Genomic DNA, 20677 nt, shown 5'->3' with positions numbered 1-20677 from the left:
GTCAAACTGAAACATTCTAGGGTATCTTTAGAGAAACCCAAGTCCATTAGGCTCCTGTCTGTTAGGATTTATAATGCCCCCAAAGGGTGTTTTGGCATAATTGTATCATTCTCAGATCTACCTGAGTGACTTAATCATTACAATCAAGTAATAATAAAGCACTTAAAATCATTTTCTCATACCCATTCTTTTTTTTTTAAAACTTTTCTCAATTTTCATGAGCTTGATCTTGATGGCTCAGATTGTTGCCTTATTCAACAGGCTTATGTATTGGGCTTATTTTAACAAAAGTTTGGTTTTCCACCACTCTGGCTTCAGGTTACTGAAGTTTTTAGTCAGACTAGAAATGGAGAGCATGTGAGGATAACAATCACCCTGACAAATGAACTCCCACCTACGTCACCAACTTGTTTGCAGTTCTATAATATTATTTTCAGGAGGTATGTTAGTGTTTTTCTTTTAACATTTTAATAAGAAATTTTAAACATAATATAAAGTTGAAAGGCATGTATAGTAAGTACTTGTATACTTAGTACCTAGATTTGACAGTGATTGGTTAAGATCATTGGGTTACTCTTGAATTTTAATCATTTTTAGGTGTGATATACTGATATAAATCTTATTTATTTGCTTTAAGCAAGTGTCACGTCTTTCACTTCCTTATTTGTGTTGAGATTAGATCTTTTAAATCCTATTTGAGCTTATATTAAGAACACACAGTCTCTCAAGAGGTCTGTCACTAACCTTATATTCCTTCTCTCCCACAGTGGGTACCAATTCAGAAAACAGGGCAGGATTTAGGCCTATTCAGATTTATTTCTTCCATCATAGGACATATACTGCATGCTCTATAATTTGCTTTCAGTGTGGATGCCCTTTTTTTCTAAATCCAAAATTAGGACACATGTTTTATGAAGACTGCCCTCTATCCCCCTGCTGAGTGGGAAGCAATCTGGATGAGACTGAAATTGGTATGAGAATAGTGAGACATAATACTGGGGTTTGTAATTTACCCTTTTAAGGTGGTCATAAGATATCTGCTACTGATTAATCTTGATAGATATTTACTTGAATTAATGCAATAGGAGATTTACTTTTTTGTAAATGATGGATTGGCAAACTTTTCTTTTTTTTTTTTTGCAAAGGGCCAGATGTATCTCAACCATTCTACTTTGCTGTTGAAGCAGAAAAGCAGTCATTGAGCATATATGATCATGGCTGTGTTCCAATGATGGACACCTTACTGATGGACACTGAAACTTGAATTTCATATAATTCATGCATCTTTATGCATATTATAGTTTTGATTTTTTTCTAGACCTTTAAAAGCTGTTCAAAAAAATAGCTCTTAGGCCATACAAAAATCAGCAGGTAGGCTGGATTTGGCCCACCTACAAGCCATAGTTTGCCAACCTCTGCTGTAAGCAGTATGCCATTCTAATTGTAGTATGGGATACTTATCAGTAGTCATTATTCTGACTTTTCAAATTCTAGGCTTTTGAAGATCATGAATTTGCAACAAATTGGACGGAATTACTATAACCCAAGTGACCCAATTGATATTCCAAATCATAGGTTTGTATAAATTGGGAAGTTTCTATTTCTTAGGTTTAATCACAGACTTTGAAAGTGATGCTCTATTATGAAATGATCAGATTTATTATGGCTGTTAAATGGTACCCATCACATTAAATGAACATTTAACTTGGTTTGAACAATAAAGGAGACATCCCAGAATACCTGGAGCCTTAAAGATCATGTGATATTTACTAGTCACAGGGAAAAAGCATAGAGTTTTCCAACACAAAGTTTATATTTGCTCTTTAGCTGCTCAGTCGTGTCCTACTCTTTGCAACCCCATAGACTGCAGCACGCGAGGCTTCCTTGTCCATCACCAGCTCCTGGAGCTTGCTCAAACTCATGTCCATTGAGTCGGTAATGCCATCCAACCATCTCATCCTCTGTTGTCCCCCTCTCCTCCTGCCTTCAATTTTCCCAGCATCATGGTCTTTTCCAGTGAATCAGCTCTTCACATCAGGTGGCCAAAGTATCGGAGCTTCAGTTTCAGCATCAGTCCTTACAGTGAATATTCTGGACCGATTTCCTTTAGCGTTGACTGGTTTGATCTCCTTGCAGTCCAAGGGACTCTCAAAAGTCTTTTCCAACACCACAATTCAAAAGCATCAGTTCTTCAGCACTCAGCTTTCTTTATGGTCCATCTCTCACATCCGTACATGCTTACACATCCATACATTCATATATTTGCTCATCACCTAAACTCATCATAAAAACTCATCACCTAATTATGATTGCTTCAAAAGTTACTGCAGTGTGTCAGGATATACACTCAAATGGTTTAGGTTTATTTATAATAATTGTAGATATTTTCAGTTAGACTTTTCAAGTTTTTAGAACAATATAAAAATTTAGTAAAGTTGGTGTATTAATTTAAAGTGGAAATGATAATGTTATTATAAAATAACATTCATTGTTGGAGATCTTAAAAAGATCAGTATTTATCTGAAAAAGATAAAAATAAGTAAATTTACTAAAAGACTTATCCTTTTGACCTAGCTAGTAAAGGTAAAAAACAACTTGTAGCATACAAAGTATATTGGGATATTCATAGGAGTTAGTTCATGGCTTTCATTCCATTGGACAGATTGGTGATTTGGCCTGGCTTCACTACTTCTATTCTTCAGTATGAAAATAACATCATGCTCTGCACTGATGTCAGTCACAAAGTTCTTCGAAGTGAAACTGTTCTAGATTTCATGTTCAACTTGTTTCATCAAACTGAAGAACACAAATTTCAAGAACAAGTGTCTAAGGAACTGATTGGTTTAATTGTTCTCACCAAGTAAGACTTTTAAGAATACAAACTAATTTTACAAATCTTAAGATGTTTTGGCTTTCTAGCCCTAAAATGTTAGCTGGAAAGTAGAGATTAAGATTGAGAGGGGAGAGTAGCACAGAAATGGGAGGGAAACTTACAACCTCTCTCAAGAGTTAAAAGTTTTGGGGGAATATACTCATCTGAAAAGGAGAAAAACCCAATTATTTCTGTCCTTTTTAGTTATAATTTTATTTCTCATATTAATTTGGTTACATCCACATCCATCTAGCATCAGTTCAGGTCAGTTGCTCAATCGTGTCCAACTCTGTAACCCTATAGACTGCAGCACACCAGGCTTCACAGCTTTTAAGAAATTTGTTTCCCTGTTCTTTCTATACTATTGCACATTACCAAATGATTTGAAATTTTATTTTCTAGAAAGTGTATGTTGTCTAGTTTTTTGTTTTTTCTTTAACATTTCTATATGTTTTAATCAAATATTGACAAATCTCAACTGGTCATAGGTATAACAACAAAACATACAGAGTAGATGATATTGACTGGGACCAGAATCCAAAGAGTACCTTTAAAAAAGCAGATGGCTCTGAAGTCAGTTTCTTAGAGTACTATAGGAAGGTAAGACATTAATACTGATTTTTATCTTTTTAATGTGAATGGCTTAGACCTTAGGAGAAATCTGAAATACCTTCAGTACAATTTTCTAATAGCTAATGAATTTTCTAATACATATGGAACAAGTGGCCCTTAAAGCTGTATATAAATATGTTTATCAAGCCAGTCACAGCATAGTTAGCTCATAAGCAAGTGAGAGGTGCTCTTTCCTGGTTCTTTTTCTGAAGTGGATTCAGGATTACATTTGAACTTAACCATGTAGAGGACAAATAGATAATAGATGATAAAAAATACAAGTTAACAGCTTACCATACTGTCTTTCTGTAACTAGCACTTCTTCAAAAACTTCATCTGGCAATGGCAGCTCAAGATCTTTGAACCCTTAGCATCAGTTGTGATAAATCTGCAAATGGGTTAACTCAATCTTTGTCTAACATGTTGACAGAATTCAGACAAACTTGTTTCATGGAGGTTTGATAGTAAGTTCAGTGGTTGATCTTCCAGCACCAGTTTGTAAAAGATGATTCTACCTTTTGGCACAGTGATCGCTAAATTGAAAAAGACACCAGAGGCAAGTAATATTAAGTTTGTACAAAAGTAATTATGGCTTTGGACCATGAATTTCAAGTCATCATCAGTTCAGTTCAGTTGATCAGTCAGTCTGACTCTCTGCGACCCCGTGGACTGCAACACGCCAGGCTTTCCTGTCCATCACCAACTCTTGGAGCTTGCCCAAACTTGTGTCCATCAAGTCGGTGATGCCATTCAACCATCTCATCCTCTGTTGTCCCCTTCCCCCCTGCCTTTAATCTTTCCCAGCACCAGGGTCTTTTCCAGTGAGTCATTTCTTTGCATCAGGTGGCCAAAGTACTAGAACATCAGCATCAGTCCTTCCAATGAATGTTCAGGACTGATTTCCTTTAGGATTGACTGGTTTGATCTCCTTGCTGTTCAAGGGACTCTCAAGAGTCTTCTCCAACAGCATAGTTCAAAAGCATTAATTCTTTGGCACTCAAATTTATTTATGGTCCATCTCTCACATCCATACATGACTATTGGAAAAACCATAGCTTTGACTGAACAGACCTTTGTCAGTAATGTCTCTGCTTTTTAATAGTTTGTCATAGCTTTTCTTCCAAGGAGCAAGTGCCTTTTAATTTCATGGCTGCAGTCACCATCTGCAGTGATTTTGGAGCCCAAGAAAATAAAAGTCTGTCACTGTTTCCATTGTTTCCCCATCTCTTTGCCATGAAGTTATGGGACTGGGTGCCATGATCTTCATTATCTGAATGTTGAGTTTTAAGCCAACCTTTTCACTCTCCTCTTTCACTTTCATCAAGAGGCTCTTTAGTTTGTCTTTGCTTTCTGACATAAAGGTGGTGTCATCTGCATATCTGAGCTTATTGGTATTTCTCCTGGCAATCTTGATTCCAGCTTATGCTTCATCTAGCCCAGCATTTCGCATGATGTACTCTGCATATGCATGGTGACAATATACAGCCTTGACATACTCCTTTCCTGATTTGGAACCAGTCCGTTTTTCCATGTCCAGTTCTAACCGTTGCTTCTGCATATGGATTTCTCAGGAGGAGGGTCAGGTGGTCTGGTATTCCCATCTTTTTCAGAATTTTCCAGTATGTTTGTGAGCCACACAGTCAAAGGCTTTAGTGTCAAGAAAGCAGAATTAGATGTTTTTCTGGGATTCTCTTGCTTTTTCTGTGATCCAGTGGATGTTGGCAGTTTGATCTCTGGTTCCTCTACCTTTTCTAAATCCACCTTGTACGTCTGAAAGTTCTTGGTTCACATACTGTTGAAGCCTAACTTGGAGAATTTTGAGCATTACTTTGCTAGTGTGGAAGATGAGTGCAATTTTGCGGTAATTTAAACATTCTTTGGCATAGCCTTTCTTTGGGATTAGAATGAAAACTGACCTTTTCCAATCCTGTGGCCACTGCTGAGTTTTCCAAATTTGCTGGCATATTGAGTGCAGCACTTTAACAGTATCATCTTTTAGGATTTGAAATAGCTCAGCTGGAATTCCATCACCTCCACTAGCTTTGTTCAAAGTGATGCTTCCTCAGGCCCATTTGACTTTGCACTCCAGGATATCTTGCTCTCGGTGAGTGATCACACCATAATGGTTATCTGGGTCATTAAGATCTTTTTTGTACCGTTCTTCTGTGTATTCTTGCCACCTCTTCTTCTTCCTTTTTTTTTTTTTTTCTGTTTCTATTAGGTCCATACTGTTTCTTTCCTTTATTGTGCCCATCTTTGCATGAAATGTTCCCTTGGTATCTCTAATTTTCTTGAAGAGATCTCTAGTCTTTCATAACTAGGATCCAACACATCTTTATTAACCAAAATAGGGAGCATTCCAACCAACACATTTTTGCCAATGAGAAATAAGTTTGTTTATTCCTATGTGTAAAAATCTGTGCTTCAGGATTAGATAACTCTTGGAAAGCATTTGTTGCCTTCTGCTGGTTGTGGAAGCATTTTGCCTATAGAAAGTTGTCGAGATGCTTGAAAAAGTGGTAGTAAGTTGGCACAAGGTCAGGTGAATATGGCGGATGAGGCAAAAGCTTGTAGCCCAATTGTTTCAACTTTTGAAGCGTTATGTGATGTGAGGTTAGGTATTGTTGTGGAGAAGTGGGCCTGTTTTGTTGACTAATACTGGCTGCAGGCTTGCAGTTTTTGGTGCATCTCATCAATTTGCTGAGCATACCTTTCATATGTAATGTTTTCACTGGGATTCAGAAAACTGTAGTGGATCATATGAGCATCAGATGACCAGAAAAATATTTTTTTGGCGCAAGTTTGTCTTTGGGCAGTGCTTTGGAGCTGCTTCTCTGTCTAACCACTGAGCTGGTTGTCGCCAGTTGTATAAAATCCACTTCTGATATTGTTGCATAGATTAAGAAGACAATTCAAAACTAGTTTTTTGGTTTGTGGTCAGCTTGTGAGGCACCCATTTGTGGAACTTTTTCACCTTTCCAGTTTGCTTCAAATGCAGAATGACCATAGAGTGGTTGGCGCTGAGTCCTGCAGCAGCGTCTGGTATAACTGTAAGAGGGTCAGGTTCAGTGACGCTCTCAGTTGGTCGTTGTCTATTTCCGACGCCCGGCCGCTGTCCTCCTCATCTTCACATCTCTTGTGTCTTTCATAAAACTTCTGCAGTGTACGTTTGTTGGCAGCTCCTGGGCCACATGTACTGTTGTAAGTTGTCTCTGCTGCTTTATGATCCATTTTGAACTAAAAAAAAATATTGCTTGAATTTGCTTTTTGTGTAACATTTCTATGCTGCTGCTGCTAAGTTGCATCAGTCGTGTCCGACTCTGTGCGACCCCAGGGACGGCAGCCCACCAGGCTCCCCTGTCCCTGGGATTCTCCTGGCAAGAACACGAGTGGGTTGCCATTTCCTTCTCCAGTGCATGAAAGTGAAAAGTGAAAGTGAAGTCGCTCAGTTGTGTCCAATCCTCAGTGACCCCGTGGACTGCAGCCCACCAGGCTCTTCCGCCCATGGGATTTTCCAGGCAAGAGTACTGGAGTGGGGTGCCATTGCCTTCTCCAATATTTCTATAGTCTAAAATAAATAGAAGCAGCAAGTAATAAGTCATTAGCAAAAAAACATAAAGCAAGAAATGTACATTAAAATGGATGTATAACCACATTTATTTAAGAATGTATTCCAATATCAAATGGTAAAGTTCAACAGTGTAAAACTGCAGTTACTTTTGCACCAACCTAATGGAACAGCTACTGACTAGAAGAAAAAATAAAATGTTTCTGTAGGAAGGCATCAAATGTTGTAGTGGTCAGAGATGAGCAGATCTGCCTCCTAAATCCTTAGAAGTCACTTCCCATTTGATGTGCTCTGTCAGAAGTGCAGGAACACACATCAATTAAAATTTAAAGCTTGTTTTTGAAGTGCTAAAATTTATATAACTTTTTTCTACTTTCTGTAGATTATTTCTTTTTTCTAATAAGTAGAATAAATGAACTATTATTAGTGTGTATATAAAATGTCAAAAGTATTCATCTGACTGGTGATCTTTGAAATGTCTTTTTGCTGAAAAATCCGTTGCTGCCTGATCTTCAGCTGCTCTCCTCTCCTATTAATGAGAAGATCAGATGCCACTCTGGAGGGAAATGATGCCCTAAGAAGTTGCATTAAGAACTGGTCTTACCCTGGCAAAATGAAAACAGGCCAAGGGTCATCTCAGCTTGATTTCCCCACTGCTGTTTTTAACCTCTGAAAATTCCTTGTGGACTTGAACCATGTTTGACCTAGATTCTTCTGAGTGTCAGAGGTTACTGTGACAAGCATTTTTCTGTAGTTCATTTGAATAATCACGATCAGGGATGGGAAGAGTTGGTATACATCAGCAGCAAATACAGAGAGGACACAGTTGAAAGTTGATTTAAACCTGAAGCAACATTAAGGAAAATTCTCCCCTTCTCTGACTAGTACCAAATCTTACATGCCTGCTTGTTCTTCCACAAGTGACCTTTTAAATGTTGACATACTTCAGGGTTCTGCCTCAGGTCCCCGGTTGCTATATATTTACTGTTTAGGTGATCTCTAGTCTGTGCAAAGACTTCAGATATAATATGTTAACAGTTGGGTGGATTGAAATATGTGAAAGAAATAAGGCATTCTTAAAACTTCTTAGTGGAAATTCAGTCTTAGTAATAAGTGATGGCTTAGATATTATATGAAGAGAATATCTAGGAAATACCCAGGGTGGAAAGAAGGGCCTTTGGAAGAAAAGATCATGGTCAATAACTTTAAAAATCTAATATTAAACAGAAATGAAAGTGCTAGTTCTTCAGATGTAGGGGAAAGTGTTAAAAGAACTGACAGGCTTTCTTTTACGCACTAAGAGTATAAGAGGGAAATCCCACAGCTCTGTAATTAGGAATTATGCATTTTAAGCCCCTTTGGTGAAATAGAGAAATAGGAATACTTATGAAATCACTACCCACCTTGTGTGTATACCCAAGTGAATGGTGTGTAAGCAGGGTGACTGTTAATAGACCCCTAATAAAAAATAGTATGATAAAATAAATAATACAGTAAGTGGAGCAGAGGTCACACATGCATGGTCTACTTAGAATTTTTTTTTTTTTGCCTGGATGATTGTTAAAGAGTTTAGTGTAGGACAGAGTCAATGCAAGCTAAAATTCGTGGTTTCTTACTTCATGATGGTAGGTGGTCAGGACCTTGATTGTATGCCAGGAAGAAGGAATGGGCAGGTGGAGTAGTCTTCTGGAGAGAGCAACACTCATGAAATGGCTGTGATGGTACTACTGTCTTGTATGCTTACTGCAGATGTGATTTTATTTGAGAATAAAGTTAGAGCTAAATTAACCAGGATAGCAATGCTAGAAGAGGATACAGGAAATGATAGGTCTTCAGGAGACAGGGCCAGAAGCGCTTAGTGAAGGGAACCCAAGAGGTCTGCTGTGGTCTAGAATGGTAGCGCTGACCTGGAGGCCAGAGGCCTGTCTCACACATGTTAGATCCTAGACATCAACATGTTTGATCTCTTTACATATTGTAAATCTAATCTTAGACAGTGATTACATGTGGGCAATCTTAAAAGATGGGGAACCTTAATACTGCTCAGTTGAAATTCAAGTGCAAAGTAAACTTTCAGCTTTCCCTGATTAACACTGTTCCGTAGAGTACACACATTTTCCCTCCCCCTTTATTAGCGTGAGGCTTCTTTCATGAGCTCATCCTTACTATGAGTAGTTTTAGAGGAATTACGCTGTTGTGAAGACCTGGAGTTACACAGACTACTGTTTCTGAACCAAGAAGTCAAAAAAAATGAAGTAAATAGAAATGTAACAAAAAGTCAAAACTTAGAGCCTTACCATCCTTGACCATTTAAGTTTTTAGGAGAAAAGATGAGTCTATATAATCACAACCTATTTTAGTAGGACCAGAAAGACAGTATGTTTTACTTGGAAACAGATACTAGCCTTGCTATTAGCATATATGCTTAGTTTCAAAAAGTGAAACTTTATTCTGATCTGTCCTTAATTCCTTTTTCCAAAAAAAAAAAAAAAAAAGTGAAACTTTTTTTGTCCCTTAACATGTTACTAAAGGCATTTACTGTGAACAGCGATATCTTTCTTCCCTTAAATAGCAATATAACCAAGAAATCACTGACTTGAAACAGCCAGTTTTGGTGAGTCAGCCTAAACGAAGGAGAGGCCCTGGCGGCACATTACCAGGCCCAGCCATGCTTATCCCTGAGCTCTGCTACCTCACAGGTATGCTGACTTGCCTTCATCGGATGAAGCCACTGAGTAGTTCCTCTTCAGTTCTAGAAGCCATTAAACATTCCTTTACTGCACCCATCCTCCCCACCACTAGCCCGACCCTTAAAACTGGTTTGTCTCCTGGGAGTTCTTTCACTCATCACCACCCTACATTCCATATAGTTAGATACAATTCTTGTTTCTTTAACTGTATAGTTTTATTCTGTTTAAAGGTTTAACTGATAAAATGCGTAATGATTTTAATGTGATGAAAGACTTGGCTGTTCATACAAGACTAACTCCAGAGCAAAGGCAGCGGGAAGTAGGAAGACTGATTGATTATATTCATAAGTAAGTCATCTATGCTTTACTGGGGTATGTTTTCAGTTCTTTATTTTATGTGGGTTTGGAGGAGTGACTTTCTTGGGGGAATGACAGAAAGTAATTTTGTTTTTTATGTGTATTTTCAGTATTCAGGGTGGGTTCTTTGTGTTTCTAAGTGAGGCTGCTATTTGTCAGGGGATAATTAGCTCAGTTGGTGAAGAATCACCTGCAGTGCAGGAGATCTGGGTTCAGTTCCTGGGTCGGGAAGATCTGCTGGAGAAGGGATAGGCTACCCACTCAAGTATTCTTGGGCTTCCCTTGTGGCTCAGCTGGTAAAGAATCTGCCCGCAATGCGGGAGACCTGGGTTCGATCCCTGGGTTGGGAAGATCCCCTGGAGAAGGCAAAGGCTATGCACTCCAGTATTCTGGCCTGGAGAATTCCACGGACTGTACATGGGGTTGTAAAGAGTCAGACATGACTGAGTGACTTTCACGTTAAGTTAAACCATGGTATTTCTAATTCTGTTAGAAAAAGAGAATAAAATAGAAAGTGAAATTGTTACAGCATTGTGTTTACTTTGAGGAGGAGATAGTTTGGGCAGCAGAATTTTAAATGAAAGGATATTGTGAAGGGAAACATAGACATAATAAGAGAAAAACATTTCTGTGTTTCCTAGCATTCTCACCAGTATTTCAATCCTGAAAGAAACATTGACATTTGTTATAGGTTGCAGTGGGTCTCTGTTTGCTTGTGTATGTTATTAGTTTTTGCTGTTTCCTTACATTTAGTGATAAGCAATATGTTAAATTTACAGAGATGATAATGTGCAGAGGGAGCTTCGAGACTGGGGTTTGAGCTTTGACTCCAACTTACTGTCCTTCTCAGGAAGAATTTTGCAAGCAGAAAAGATTCATCAAGGTGGAAAAACAGTAAGGCAGTTCTTAAAAGTTGTCAGTGAAATCAGGTTTGGTTCAGATTCACAATAAAGCAAGCACGAATAACCTAATTCCATGCCGGTATAGTCCTTTCCTCTTTTCCGTGACCCACATCCTCTCTTTGTCCACCTATCTGAATACAGGAGGAGGAAATGTGGGAACACTCAAGAAGGCGAAGCCTGTAGCTTGTCTTCAAAACCATCTGTGAGACTAAGATAACAGGTGGCTTAATTTTTTAAATAACCTGAATTTTTTAAATTGAGGTATAGAAGTCTCTTAAGCATCTAATTGGGTTGATATTTTGTCTGCCACTACAGTGAACTTTTACTTGGAAAACTCCCTGTTTATTTAGCTTCATTTTTTCCTGGACCATTTGTTTGTTAGGGATATATATATTTGCACACATACACACATATATGGAGATATATATATATATATATATATATATATATATGAACTATTGTGATACCTTTTATATCTTATCTCTAGGAAAGGAAAGCAAGTATTCTAAAATATGTTTTTGTGTAATTGAAACACTACAAGTACCAAACTTTTAAAAATCTCTTTATAAAAAGCTGTGTTGTTCTGTTTTCGAAATGTTCTACAGATAACAACCTAATCATGTAGCTTAATATTTTAATTACTATTGCTTTATTGTCCTTTGTAGTAAATATATAGTCTTGTATAAGAGTTGCTCTGGAGGTGGGTAGGACATGTAAAAAGCAGGCTTTTCCTTCTGTGATAGATAGAGGGCATTGTACTTTGAGTTACGTGTTAGCTTTCTGCCTTACTATCAGATGTTTTCATAGCTTGCCTTCAGTATCTGACACCTCAGTCATAAAGTCACTTAACTTTCAAGGCCTTGTTTTTTTATATCTTTATCATAAGGTGAATAGTACCTATCCTTGTAAGATTTTATAAAAGATTAAGAAAAGGGCTACAGCTTAAGATACTATTACAGGCAGGTGAGCACTTGAGTGGCAGCTGTTAACATGAGTGTATTTTAAATAAAATTGCTGTAATCCTTTGAATACATTTTTCTTTTTCCTTACTCAGAGCATTTTGTTTATGACTGCTGTTCAGATTTAAAAGTAGTACTTTGAGATTTACACTATCCATGGTAGAATTATTGAAGAATTTTTGGCTTTATCCCTGAGAACTTACAATGGAATTTACAATGTCTCTGAACTTTCTTCTAGTTTGATTACAATCCACAATTTGCAGATTGGTCAAAAGAAACAAGAGGTGCACCATTAATTAGTGTTAAGCCACTAGATAACTGGTTGTTGATCTATACGCGAAGAAATTACGAAGCAGCCAATTCGTTGATACAAAATCTATTTAAAGTTACACCAGCCATGGGCATACAAATGAAAAAAGCAATAATGTAAGTTTATCAAGTCGTTTCTACTCTGAAAATTGACTCATAGTCATTTGGAAGGTGGGAACTTAAACTGTTAAAAGCTATTAAAAACATTAAATTATCTTAAAGATCTGATCAAGTTCCTTGTACGGTGGACACAGAAATGTGTTCGAGTCACTAAGAATGAGCGGGACAAAAAAAGGACTATTTCTCAAACAATTGCCGTTGAGTGTGTTAGAATTCCCTTTGACTACATGGCTACTCCTGGTGTTCTGTTTCATATTTCACCCAGAAGTGTTGCTTGTGTTACAATCTGTGGGAACCTTTTAACACATAGTACATTTTTTTGGTTAACTTTTTCTGAATGTTGAATTACGTATTTCCATTCTAGGATTGAAGTGGATGATAGAACTGAAGCCTATTTAAGAGTCTTACAGCAAAAGGTTACGTCAGATACCCAGATAGTAAGTAGCTAGTTGATATGTAGGCAGTTGACCTGGAATCAGTTGTTGTAAATGGGACATTGGTAAACCTTCGAACTTGAGTTCAGTGTTAAAAATGTTATAATTAGGTTCCCAAACCAGTCACAAAATACGTATTTTACTTTCCTAAGATAGCTCAGTTAATGCCGGCTTTAGTTGGGTGCCTAGGAGCTTGTGTGCTGCAGATGGTAAGGAAGGGATGGAAGAAAACAAAGCCATCTTAAATTTACCCAGACTCAAATGCTCTAATTCTAGAAAGTTACAGAGAGGGAGTAGGGAAGAGAAAAGGCACAAGGGTAGAAATCAGTACTTGTCCAGCACATGTGGTAAATTAGTATATTTGTAGTTACACTTAGTATAATTAATAAGATGGCAAAGACAGATTTAATGAAAAACAATATACCTGTATTGCTTTAAGCCTAAGAGATGAGTTGCTTGCTTCTAATGGATTCCTTTTAGTCCTTTGTCTCATACTTAAATGCCACAGGCAGAGTACTATTAAGTTGTCTTGAATAATAGAGATACCAAGGGTAGGGAAATTATTTTATTGGGGGCTATGGTAAGAAAAATAAAAATCTGGGACTATAAATTGGGGAATACAGCAGTAAGTTAGAGTTGGATTCAGCTGCAGAACTTGAATCCTCAGAATTTGGGCAAATATAGGTGGCTTAGTTGCTTGGTTAATTTTCCAGCCTTTTTATAATGTAATTGACATTTAACATTGTGTGAGTTTAAAATGCACATTGTGATGATTTGATATATTGTGAAATGATGACCACAGCACTTTAGTTAATATCTCCATCATGTCACGTAATTGCAATTCTTCTTTGTATATGTGGTAATAACCTTTAAGATCCACTCTGTTAGCAGCTTTCAAGTATATAATGTATGTATAACTGTGATCACCATGCTATACACTAGATTCTCAAAACTTACTTTTTAACTGGAAATGTGTATCCTTTGTCTAACCCCATTTGGGACAGGCATCTGTTTAGATCAGTCATTTCAGTTTCCCCAGAATTGCCCATGAACTTCTAGGAAATTTCATAGTTTGATCATACTCCCAAGCCAGAGCTTTGAGAGTTTTAAAAGCTGTGATTCTAGGTAGGGCATGAGTAAATGAAAATTGTAAGCATTTTAGAAAAGCTTTTATTTGTCCACCTGTAAGTTATCACTAACTTATTTTGCCCTATTCCCTACTTCTAAATTTTTCCAAGCTGGTAACAGACCATGTTTAACTAACTTCTCAAGTTTTAATGATACTCGGTTTTAAATTGTTTGCTTAACTTGATTTCATGCTTAGTATATATTACTTAGTTGAATGTAATGAGCATTATGGGCATCCCTGATGGCTCAGCGTTAAAGAACCTGCTGCAGTGCAAGAGACACAAGAGGCACAGGAAGAGCCCCTGGAGGAGGAAATGGCAACCCACTCCAGTGTATTCTTGCCTGAAAAATTCCACGGACAGAGGATCCTGGCGGGCTACAATCGAAAGGGTTGCAAAGAGTCGGACATGACTGAGCACCCAGTTACTCTCAGTGAGCATTATATAAATGTTAATGTCATACTTACTAGTCCGTGGCAGAGATGGATAGTAAAGTATGAATATCAGTAAATGATTATGTGTTTATGAATCACAGGTGGGTTTAGTTTCCTCTCTTCTCCTTTGAATTTCATTATCAGTTTCCTAATTCTTTGTAATGAGGACATTTTGTTTCTTTTTAGGTTGTTTGTCTGTTATCAAGTAATCGGAAAGATAAATATGATGCTATTAAAAAATACTTATGTACAGATTGCCCTACTCCAAGTCAGTGTGTGGTGGCCCGAACCCTAGGCAAACAACAGACTGTCATGGCCATTGCTACCAAGATTGCGCTGCAGATGAACTGCAAGATGGGAGGAGAGCTCTGGAGGGTTGATATGCCTGTAAGTTTGATTTAATTGCTAGATATAAGTTTTGTTATTTTAAAAAATGCATTTTTATTGTATTGGCATTCCATTGTATCTAAAATTACGATGTTCTTGTTAAAGCTGAAGCTAGCGATGATAGTTGGCATTGATTGTTACCATGATACCACAGCTGGACGGAGGTCAATTGCAGGATTTGTGGCAAGCATCAATGAAGGGATGACTCGGTAAGTGGGCTTTGATAGCCGTAGATTAAGTGCTGAACGTAGGCAAACAGGACATGAGTGCAGGGGCCAGTGTCTGGGGAGTACCAGAATTGTGTTAATTTTTTAACTTGGTTTCTTTTACATTTAGTTCAGTTCAGTCACTTAGTCGTGTCCGACTCTTTGCGACCCCATGAATCGCAGCATGCCAGGCCTCCCTGTCCATCACCAACTCCCAGATTTCACTCAGACTCACGTCCATCGAGTCTGTGATGCCATCCAGCCATCTCATCCTCTGTCGTCCCCTTCTCCTCCTGCCCCCAATCCCTCCCAGAATCAGAGTCTTTTCCAATGAGTCAGTTCTTTGCATGAGGTGGCCAAAGAACTGGAGTTTCAGCTTTAGCATCATTCCTTCCAAAGAAATCCCAGGGCTGATCTCCTTCAGAATGGACTGGTTGGATCTCCTTGCAGTCCAAGGGACTCTCAAGAGTCTTCTCCAACACCACAGTTCAAAAGCATCAATTCTTCAGCACTCAGCCTTCTTCACAGTCCAACTCTCACATCCATACATGACCACAGGAAAAACCATAGCCTTGACTAGACGGACCTTTGTTAGCAAAGTAATGTCTCTGCTTGTGAATATGCTATCTAGGTTGGTCATAACTTTCCTTCCAAGGAATAAGCGTCTTTTAATTTCATGGCTGCAGTCACCATCTGCAGGTATTTTGGAGCCCCCCAAAATAAAGTCAGCCACGTTTCCACTGTTTCCCCATCTATTTCCCATGAAGTGATGGGACCAGATGCCATGATCTTCGTTTTCTGAATGTTGGGCTTTAAGCCAGCTTTTTCACTCTCCACTTTCACTTTCATCAAGAGGCTTTTTAGTTCTTCTTCACTTTGTGCCATAAGGAGTGTCATCTGCATATCTGAGGTGATTGATATTTCTTCCGGCAGTCTTGATTCTAGCTTGTGCTTCTTCCAGCCCAGCATTTACTGGATCTTTTTTACATTAGATCCAATAAAATAACTAGGAAATAAACCAGTTATTAGCTACTCTAACCATTTTTAATGTCCTTCACTGGCCCTTAATCTGTAGTGGTCAGGCTACGTTGTAAGTTATTTTATTATTTGTATTTGGTGAGAGGATGCATCTCTTTAAATGTGACAATCTCTAAAAGCTTCTTTAATAAATTTATTATTTTGAATGTCATTTCAAGTTTCCATGTTAACTTTATTTTGGAAAACCCACTCAAGTTTACCCAGTCACTTGTATATCAACATAGTGAAATTATTTTTCAGTGCTTTTCTTAGAACTAATAGAATTGCCAAGAATAGGAAGAATGAAAATTGAAGCATATATGTGTTGGCATTACTGGTACTTGGGCGTATTTCAAGGTATTTTATCTTTTAGAAGAGTGTCTTTTACCAGGAGTATAGTATTAGTATGCTTCTGTGTATATTGAGGTGTAAACCTAGGAGGCATATCTGGCTATTACAACTTACGTTTTATTTCCTCCTCGGGGATGGAATTATGGGATTGATTTATAATGGAAAAAAAAAAGCTTTGTCTGTGAGCGATTTCCTGTATTTTGTTACCTCCATTTAAGTTTTCATCAAGGAAGTTAAAGATAATAAATTGCATAGATATAGAAAAATTCAAAAGTAAAAAAATTCTGTGTGGCTGTATTCTCACCTCAGCCATTTTTTCTCTGAATAGCTGGTTCTCTCGCTGTGTGTTTCAAGACAGAGGACAAGAGCTAGTAGACGGGCTGAAGGTGTGCTTGCAAGGTAAGCCACCTGTTGTGTGTCAGTCTGGCCTCCAAACTCCAGTCTTCAAGAAGCTATCTTAAAGCTGTGATTCTGGGAAAACAAAAACCAAACAAACAAAAAAACCTGTGCCTGGAGTTTGGTAGAAGCACACATTTTTCATTCTGTGTTAATGTATTTAAAACTTTTCTGGCTTTCTTTCAGCTGCTCTAAGGGCTTGGAATAGCTGCAATGAATACATGCCTAGTCGAATTATTGTGTATCGGGATGGCGTAGGAGACGGTCAGCTCAAAACATTGGTGAACTATGAAGTACCACAGTTTTTGGATTGCCTGAAATCTGTTGGTAGAGGTTACAAGTAAGCATATGACATGTAAAGTGTTTCCTTTTTATAAAACTGCATTTTGTATCTTTGAAAATAACATCACAAGGTGGAAAGGTAAGTGAGAACCTAACTTTATAGGCACAATAGGACTTGAGGTAATGGAAGGGGTTGGGGGGTGGGTGTCTCATGGAGACTGTTTGTAGAGGAGAGGCTAGAAATGTAGAGTGGAAGTTCCTTCAAGGAATGACACATGGAAACACCTTCACTGACCAGCTGCTGCCACTTTTCTCTCCTACAGCCTTGAAGTATGAGGGTCTGATTATCCCAATGCAGCCATAGGCGTCTGCAGCATTGGTTGAAATAAATCTTCCAGATAGTCTTAACGTACTCTTTCTCTACCTCCTTTTACAACAAATACTTGTTTAATTTCTTTGAACTCAGCTGGACTGGTTTTTGATGGGTAGATGATGGGCATGTGTTTGGTGTCCTAGGAGGAGACCGTTAACCTCTGTCCTTTGAGGCAGTCTTCACAGCCAAGGGAAGCTGTACTCATAACTGAATGCTACTCGGGCTCTCCTTTGAGACCTACATTGGTTTTTGCTTTGCTCTCCTACCAAGGTCATTTGTTGGTTCTCTCTGGCAGTAAATTGCATGCCATCTCAAGATAGCTGTTCTAATAAGTTACATTGTTTAACTTTTTGCTGTTTTCTTTCTCATACTGTAAGCGAGTTGAGATCAGGGACTGTTGAATATGCAGGGCTCGGTGCATAATATATTTTGTGGAGTTGATTTTTAAAGATGCTTAGAATATCCAGGAGGTATGTTTGTATGTGCTTGCACATGCATATTGTTCAGTTTCTAGATCATGTTTGATGCTTTGTGACCCTATCGACTGCAGCACACCAGCCTTCCCTGTCTTTGACTATATCCTAGAGTTTACTCAAACTCATGTCAGTTGAGTTGATGATGCCATCCAACCATCTCATTCTCTGTCACCCCCTTCTCTTCTTGCCCTCAGTCTTTCCCAGCATCAGGGTCGTTTCCAATAAGTTGGCTCTTCGAATCAAGTGGCTGGAGTATTGGAGCTTCAATTTCAGCACCAGTCCTTCCAATGAATATTCAGGGTTGATTCCCTTGGATTGATTGACTTGATCTCCTTGCTGTGTCCATGGGACTCTCAAGAATCTTCTCCAGCACCACTGTTTGAAAGCATCAATTCTTTGGCACTCAGCCTTTTTTAAAAAATAAATACAAATTTATTTATTTTAATTGGAGGTTAATTACTTTATAATATCATATTGGTTTTGCCATACATCAACATGAATCCGCCACAGGTATACATGTGTTCCCCATCCTGAACCCCCCTCCCTCCTCCCTCCCCAACTCTCACATCCATACATGACTACTGGAAAAACCATAGCTTTGAATATATGGACCTTTGTCAGCAAAGTAATGTCTCTGCTTTTTAATATGTTTTCTAGGTTTGTCATAGCTTTGCTTCCAAGGAGCAAGCGACTTAGTTTTGTGACTGCAGTCACCATCCACAGTGATTTTGGAGCCCAAGAAAATAAAATCTGACACTATTTCCACATCTTTTTGCCATGAAGTGATGGGAGTGGATTCTATGATCTTTATTTTTTGAATGTTGATTTTTAAGTCAGATTTTTCACTCTCCTCTTTCACCTTCATCTAAAAACTCTTCAGTTCCTCTTCACTTTCTACCATTAAAGTGGTATCATCTACATATCTGAGGTTGGTTGTATTTCTCCCGGCAATCTAAATTCCAGCTTGGGAGTCATCCAGCCCAGTATTTCTCATGATGTAAACTGCATATAAGTTCAATAAGCAGGGTGAACAATATACAGCCTTGATGTATTCTTTCCCAGTTTGGAACCAGTCTGTTTTCCCATGTCCAGTTCTAACTGTTGCTTCTTGACCTGCATACAGGTTTCTCAGGAGGTAGGTAAGGTGGTCTGATATTCCCGTATCTTTAAGACTGTTCCACAGTTTGTTTTGATCCACACAGTCAAAGGTTTTTGCATAGTCAATGAAGCAGAAGTAGATTTTTTTTCTTTAATTCCCTTGCTTTTTCTTTAAGCCAGAGGATCTCTGGATCCAGTTTGATCTCTGGTTCCTCTACCTTTTCTAAATGCAGCTTGTACATCTGAAAGTTCTCAGTTCATGTACTGTTGAAGCCTAGCTTGAAGGATTTTGAGCATAATCTTGCTAGCATGTGAAATGAGTGCAGTTGTATGGTAATTTGAATATTCCTTGTCATTGCCTTTCTTTGGGATTGGAATAAAAACTGACCTTTTCCAGTCCCGTGGTCACTGCTGAGTTTTTCAAATTTGCTGGCATGTTGAGTGGAGCACTTTCACAGCATCATCTTGTAGGACCGAAATAGCTCTGGAATTCCATCACCTCCATGAGCTTTGTTCACAGTAATGCTTCCTAAGGCCCAGTTTACTTCACACTCCAAGATGTCTGGCTCTAGGTGAGTGACTACACCATCATGGTTATCTGGGTCATTAAGAGCTTTTTGTACAGCTCTTCTGTGTATTCTTGTCACCTCTTCTTAATATCTGCTTCTGCTTCATGCATATTTAAAGACTGATTATTTTGCCAAACCTTTTCAGCAGCATTTGTTATCATTATAGAAAATGAGGGTCTTGAAAGTCGTTTGACAGTATCTGGGCTCCATATGATTTATGTGGCCCATGGGATGAGCATTAAGGACTTATTTCTAGCTAAACTGAAGGGGGCTTCCAAGTCTTTTTTGGCCGATTTCTGAAAGAACCCCTCTGAGTGTTAAACGTTTCTTAAAATGTGATCATTATGCCAGTAAGTTCTCAGAGCAAGTCAGGGATGTTTTTATCTCTTTTGAAGTAATTGAGTTTCAGATTAAAATGCCAATAGCATTTAAAAATATTTTTTAAAAGAAAGTTAATGTTCTTTCCTATCCTCTTAAAATTCTTAATGCTTATATTTTTCATTGGTATTTTGTTCTACTTTGTAAAGTTTTGTAAGTTTTAATTTGTTTTCTCCCTTAGAAAAAGAAAAGTTGCAGGGAGGGAGGATTTAAATTGATTGCCTGTGCTGGTGCATAACAGGCCACTGCATGCAGTAGATTTCACATCGTCAATTGTGCTGTTATTTGGGGGCTGCGGAAATTAGTGAGCAAGACAACATGTCTTAGAATTAGTTAGGTTGATCCCAGCTTCGCCTTCATCTGTGAAACGGGATGCACCTCACCAAGGCTGCTGAAAGAAATGCCAGAATGTTCAGTGTACTTCATAAAATACCCAGTAGGCGCTCAATATATAGAAGGTACTTCATCTAAAAAAAGTTTAGAGTTGCATATAAAGTAAAATAATATCCAAGAATTACCCCTTACTTTTAAGACACAGAGTTTGGATTTTAACATTTGCTGTTATCTTATTTGTTTGTTATCAATATTTGTTTTTGAATTGAAATGTTGATAATTAGCTTTTTATAAAGATGTGTCATGGATTAGCTGATTTACGATGTTTGGTTAAGAACAAATCAAAAAGTCACTTCAACATACTTGTGACTTTCTTTCTATCACCACATTTGCAAAATCATTTCTTGAGATGTCCCAGGACTAAAAT

At 38.0% G+C, this 20677-nt stretch overlaps 1 protein-coding gene across 1 annotated transcript in view; it reads left to right on the top strand.

Moving 5' to 3' along the window:
- Window positions 1–20677, top strand: part of PIWIL1 (piwi like RNA-mediated gene silencing 1) — a 36163-nt gene that overhangs the window by 10599 nt on the left and 4887 nt on the right. The window contains exons 5-17 of the mRNA XM_040251597.1: window positions 319–440; window positions 1495–1575; window positions 2663–2860; window positions 3361–3472; window positions 9625–9751; window positions 9973–10090; window positions 10879–10993; window positions 12199–12386; window positions 12754–12826; window positions 14571–14771; window positions 14877–14980; window positions 16674–16744; window positions 16928–17081. Of these exons, the coding sequence (XP_040107531.1) occupies window positions 319–440; window positions 1495–1575; window positions 2663–2860; window positions 3361–3472; window positions 9625–9751; window positions 9973–10090; window positions 10879–10993; window positions 12199–12386; window positions 12754–12826; window positions 14571–14771; window positions 14877–14980; window positions 16674–16744; window positions 16928–17081 (1664 nt within the window). The remainder of the gene's footprint in view (window positions 1–318; window positions 441–1494; window positions 1576–2662; window positions 2861–3360; window positions 3473–9624; window positions 9752–9972; window positions 10091–10878; window positions 10994–12198; window positions 12387–12753; window positions 12827–14570; window positions 14772–14876; window positions 14981–16673; window positions 16745–16927; window positions 17082–20677) is intronic.

The sequence above is a fragment of the Oryx dammah genome, unplaced genomic scaffold (assembly GCF_014754425.2).
Source record: "Oryx dammah isolate SB20612 unplaced genomic scaffold, SCBI_Odam_1.1 HiC_scaffold_12, whole genome shotgun sequence".
NCBI classification, from domain to species: Eukaryota; Metazoa; Chordata; class Mammalia; order Artiodactyla; family Bovidae; genus Oryx; species Oryx dammah.
Note: the sequence above shows the minus strand (reverse complement) of the source record. Positions and strands in the feature narration are given on the sequence as shown.